Source organism: Oreochromis aureus, linkage group 6 (genome assembly GCF_013358895.1).
Source record: "Oreochromis aureus strain Israel breed Guangdong linkage group 6, ZZ_aureus, whole genome shotgun sequence".
NCBI classification, from domain to species: Eukaryota; Metazoa; Chordata; class Actinopteri; order Cichliformes; family Cichlidae; genus Oreochromis; species Oreochromis aureus.
The window spans coordinates 12,480,151-12,485,461 of record NC_052947.1 but is presented as its reverse complement, the minus strand read 5'-3'; the positions used below and the strand labels follow the sequence as shown (position 1 = coordinate 12,485,461).

Sequence of the window (5,311 nt, the reverse complement as noted above, 5' to 3'; positions counted from 1 at the left end):
TTTTTGATTGATTATAGGGTTTCATAAGTGCCATAGGTGCAGTGTGATTGAGTACGAGGCGGTGTATGCGTGTGTATGTGTGTGTGTATGTGTGTGTGTGTGTGTGTGTGTGTGTGTGTGTGTGTGTGTCGGGCAGCAGCTGCTCGCTCCCTGACTCTTTATCCCTTCCTCTCACATATTCAGTCCTGCAGTGGCGGATGGGCTCGGTGCTCCCGCCTGCAGGAGCGCAGACATCTGAGCTCGTTAGTGTTAAAGAAAAGCTGACGGAAACACAAAGAGCTCTCCCAACAACAAAGCACGCTGTCGCTTTGGGACTGAAAGAGGGATTTTACAGCGCGTATACCAGTTGTCAGCGATCCAGGAGCAACTTTGCTACTGTCCTCTTTTTTTTCTTTTTTTTTGCGCGCGTGTGTGTTGCAGATCTTCTGGCTGCCTCTTTAACATCCTCAGGCTTTCAGCATCAAGATGATCCGCATATGCACAGTCAGTAAAACTCTCTGGGTCAGCTCTTTGTATTTATATTGTCATTATTTTACAAACTGCTATCTCATTTTTCCACCTTTTAACTAATTATGGTTTTGATTATGTCTTTTAACAGAAGTGGTTGCTTTGATTTCTAGGTGACGTGGTTACGTGGACTCTGTCTCTGCTCATAGCCTAAATGAAAAGTAAAAAACTAACATTATTATTTTTTTCTTATTCTTAATGAGGTTGTTGTAACTAAAAAAAAAAATGAGAGCAAATACTGACTTACTTACTTAGGTCATTAAATGCGTGTCAGTGGTTTTCTGTCCAGGAACGTGTGATTTGCTGTTGCCAGTTCTGCGTAGCTGTTAATACAGCTACAGGTGAAAACAGCCTCTGATATCTGCCCGGTTTCTCTAAACAGATGGGACTGCATCACTATAACGGACTACAGGTGCGAGGAGGACGAGAGCGTGAGGCAGACGGGGGGTGGTTTGTATGAGTTTTCCCTTCCTTGAAGGTGAGAAAGACTATTAATGTCTGGTGGTGGATTATCAGGTTGAGACAGCCACTCCCTCGAGGAATGAATGTACCACACGTTACATAAGAACTGCACTGGGACCAGTGCTGAACAGCGTCATGACTCCAGCTGACTCATAGGATGTGGCACAAGATGGGAAACCAAGGTTTTCATTTCTCTAAAGAGATTTTTGTCCACGCGCTTCAGAAGGACCTGCAGAACTCAAGGCAAGAATGTGGAACCTGATGTGATGTTTTTGATGAGGATTTCTCCCCTTTTTGGATTTTATTAATGTATGTTTTTGGCTTTTTCTTTTTCGTCTGTCAGAATGGATTTTAACATGGACCAAGGTAAACCCATCCAGTAAGCCATCCAGCTGAGAGATTTCCATATTTCTCTACTGCTTCCACTGGGAAGCAGCATGGATCCTTCCCGTGACCAGCTGTCGGACTGGAGCTCAGTTGAGCCCACCTTCACCACACAGCTGCAGCACGACAGCGCTCAGCAAAAACTCAACCACAGTTACAGCTTCCACAGCGCTCTAAATATGCCCGCCACCTTCATCCCCCCGACTGGCTCTCTTCATCAGCCTCTGCCCTCTCTGCTGCCCACCGCTGTTGTTCCGTACTCCTCTTTCATCGCCTTCCCTTTCTTGTCCACCACCTCCTCCTCAGCCATCAGGCAAACATCATATTCCTCTTTCGATTTATCCTTTTCCAACTTTTCCTCGAATGATTTGGCAGACCTGGAGAGCATGCTGCTCTGGACCCTCCACGAGCCCAGCACCATTGCTTTGACTGTAATGTACAGCCTGTCATTCATTTTGGGATTCGTTGGCAATTTGATGTCCCTTCGAGTCCTCACCAGCCGGCGCAGTCGGCAGCTAGCTGGCGTGAGTGCTACACGCAGTCTCCTGGTGAACTTGGCGGTGTGTGACCTGGCTGTGGTGTGCGTGTGCATGCCCATCACCTTGGGAAGCCAGATCTACACCGCCTGGGTGTACGGTGACCTCTTGTGTCGAGCGGTGCCCTTCACGCAGGCTGTCTCAGTCTCGGCCAGCGTGTTAACGCTGACAGTGATCAGCGTCAACCGTTACTATAGCGTTCGATCACCACTGCGAGCTCGCACCATGTTCACCCGCCGCCGGATCTTGGCAACTGTTGCTGTGGTGTGGACAGTGTCCTCGATGATGTGCGCTCCCATCGCGGTGATGAACCGGCGTCGAGAGATCAGCTTTGAGACTTTCACCATCTTGGTCTGTCAGGAGGAGTGGCCTCAGCATCGTCTCAAACAGGGGTAAGTCATCCAACAGCCTGCAGATTGTACCAGAGTCCAATGACCTAGTTTGTATTACAAGATTCAGACTCAGTTCAGCCGTGATCGACACAAATGGAAATGGAGTCTGAGGGTCCTGACACAAACGCTCAGCCCTGAGTGCTGTTAGGCTATGCTTTTGTACGGATGTCCACCGCTTGTGGGTTTTTCTTACCCTCCAGCTCTGCTGCCAGGAATGAATGTTTAATTGAGCACATCAGATTGGAGGAGGCATCAGAGATGGCTCTCCTATTGGCTGTTCAGACTAGCTTTGTGAGTAAGTTGTAATTTGAGGCAAAACAGTTTCTTTGCCCATGCTGGTTGTTAAAGTTACTATCCTCTGTCAGGGGTCATATATTTATATGCAGGGAGCCACTTATCATGCAGAGGTGTCTGAAGAGTCAAATCGACAATTTCAACATTGACGATGCTCGAAAGAGTCCATCTTCTTTTCTTCTTCTTCTTTGTTTTGTTTCCATTAATCATAGGCTGCCAAGTAGCTCAAAATGACTTCTGTTGTGTGCACTCTCCACTTTCATTTTAGCTTTGTAGCCATTGTGGCGACATTGTCTGTGAATCCATTTAGCAGAAGTGATGATTATCCACCAATACCATCAACACACAGTTTTCAGTTCTAAGACAATAATGCTGGTTATAATCCTGCAATATTTATCCTTGTATTACGTCTGTAAAAACAGGAATAAGTTGAAGTTTTGAGAAGAACCCTCTGTTTTCCTGATATCTATACTTGCACTGCAATTGATATAACTTTGAAATGTTGCTGCAATAAAAAAATATCTTTCTCATTAGCTATAGCTCCATTTGGAGGGTGCCAATGCAAAACAAAATGTGAATGTTAGAATTCCACCACATAAACTGCACATAAAACTGCTGCTACATATTTTAGGGTTTCAGAAAAGATTGAAATTACCATCTCATTGTTTAACGTTTTCACTTCTTCACTTCGCCTCTTCTGCAGATACAACGTGCTGCTGTTTGTGATGCTCTACTGTTTGCCAGTGACCTTTAACCTCACCATAGGATTCCTCACGGGCAGGCGGCTTTGGGGAGGAAAGAAATCCACTTTCTCTGATCTCGATCCTCGAAGCCAAGCTCTTCACACCTCACGCCTTAAGATGCGTCAGAAGATTGCCAAGATGGTGGTGTGTCTAGTGCTTCTATTTGCAGTGTCCTGGCTGCCGCTCTACTTGGCTGACCTTTGGATTGACTGCGAGCAAAGGCCATCGTCTTGGCTCCTGCAGACAAGACCGTTTGCCCAGTGGCTTGGCCTGACAAACTCCAGCCTTAACCCGATCTGCTACTGTTTCATCGGAGACCTGTACCGCTCAGCAAAGGTCATACGGACACGATACTACCAAAAGGTTGCCGCTCTTTTCAACTCTGCGTCATTCTCCAGCTCAGTTACAGTGGCGCCTCCTGCAGCAGGGATTACAGACAGCAAAGTGTCATCTGCTGAGCGCCGCCCTATCGCTGCTGCCGTGGCGGCGTCTGCATCCATGGTTACAATACCAAGGCTCTTGAACTTGGCGAGAGTCCAGGGCCTGGGGCAGAAGGTCAGAGACAGTTCAGACAGCCGAGCGGGCTCCGACCACAGCATCTCAGACTGGTGTCGGTCCAGTCCCAGCGTGTGCGACAGCTCCTTGTTACCCTGCCAGCTCCACGCCCTCCAGCACACCATACAAAAAGCAGACTTCCTGCCAACACGGAGACACTCTCTAAATGAGAAAGCTGGACCGTTACCTTTAGGAATCAGTCCTGTGGAAATAGACGTGCTACCTCCGAGGAGGCATTCGGGGGATAGAGTGCATAGTCTGTCAGCTGATAAGAGAGACATCATTACTTTGGGCAAAGCTGCTTTCTGTTATGCTGGGCAGCACAGGAACAAAACACCACAAGCCTACTCTCTGGTTGGAGGCACGGAGGATGAAACAACGGATATGACCAGCCTATGAAAACTGCACTTTATCTGATGTATCAGCCGGGAGGAATTGTTTCCTTTTCTCCTGCAGGCAGTATAAACACGCACACCGCTCCCGAGTTAAAGTTTGCAGTAAACATTGTAGAATAATCCATGGCAAGAGTCAGTCGTTGCTTTGAGGATAAAGTGACCTGCTCTATACTCTCTCCTTCTTTTCATGTGTAGAAGCCTCTCCGTGTCATCCGGAGCACATGGGACCCGAGACTTGAATTTGCAACAATAAGTTCTTTTATTTTTTAAGGCATGTGGAGGCAGGAGCAATGGACTGATCAACATAAGGCAACAGCCAGAGATTTATTTAGCCCGGGGTGAGAAAACTAGTTATCATTAAGAAGGATAAATTATGGAGCGTGCCATTACATGCAAGTGATATCATAGTTACAACAGCTTCTATCATTTGCCTAAGACAATAACGCAGCAGGAGGTAAAGTGTCATGTGTCGCTGCTTTTCTTTGTTTTTCACTGTTTTTGCTAATGGCTTTGATTGTATTTTGTGCTCACGGGCCATGTGGGAACAAACTGTATTATACACAGACTGTCTGCGAGAGTTTCTGACAGGTCTTCACTGAACAATGTTACCATTAATGTCTGTTTTGCAATGTTAAATCAAGTCGAGAAAGATTTCAGGAAGGAGGAGCAACATACATTAAAGCTCTTTTTATCTAATTCAGCGTGAATCTTGGGAAGTATTATTAAACATGAACTTTTGCAAAGGGCATTGCCCTGCACACGTTTTTGCTTCATGCATTTACATAACTAAGTTGGCTGTAACTAAACCACGGCTTTTATGTGAATATAATATAAATGTAATATAACACTGAATAAAACAGCACTTCAGTTTCTGGAGCCTTAAAAGGACTGACTGACCGGAAAGTGCAAGAAAAAAATTATGCCCGTGAACCTCCATGTGTACTGAACGATAGAGCTCTTTTTAAGGAATGTTGACTGAGAAGGTGAATCCGCATACAGTAAATTCTCACCATTAAGGACAGTAAGGAGACAGTCACTGGTAA

The 5,311-nt window shown here is 46.1% G+C and overlaps 1 protein-coding gene across 4 annotated transcripts; it reads left to right on the top strand.

Annotated features, from left to right (window-relative positions):
- Positions 1–200: 200 nt before the first annotated feature.
- On the top strand, positions 201–5,028 carry LOC116323532 (galanin receptor type 2-like). 4 transcript variants are annotated; one of them, XM_039612971.1, is made up of 4 exons: positions 201–483; positions 621–668; positions 890–2,281; positions 3,279–5,028. In XM_039612971.1, the coding sequence occupies exons 3-4, from the start codon at positions 1,407–1,409 to the stop codon at positions 4,270–4,272; spliced, it is 1,869 nt and encodes a 622-aa protein (XP_039468905.1). In that variant the 5' UTR covers positions 201–483; positions 621–668; positions 890–1,406; the 3' UTR covers positions 4,273–5,028. The 4 variants fall into 4 exon arrangements, with proteins under 4 accessions (XP_039468905.1, XP_031599746.2, XP_031599744.2 ...); XM_031743886.2 differs by lacking the exon at positions 621–668; XM_031743884.2 differs by lacking the exon at positions 621–668 and having other exon boundaries at positions 201–501.
- Positions 5,029–5,311: the final 283 nt, after the last annotated feature.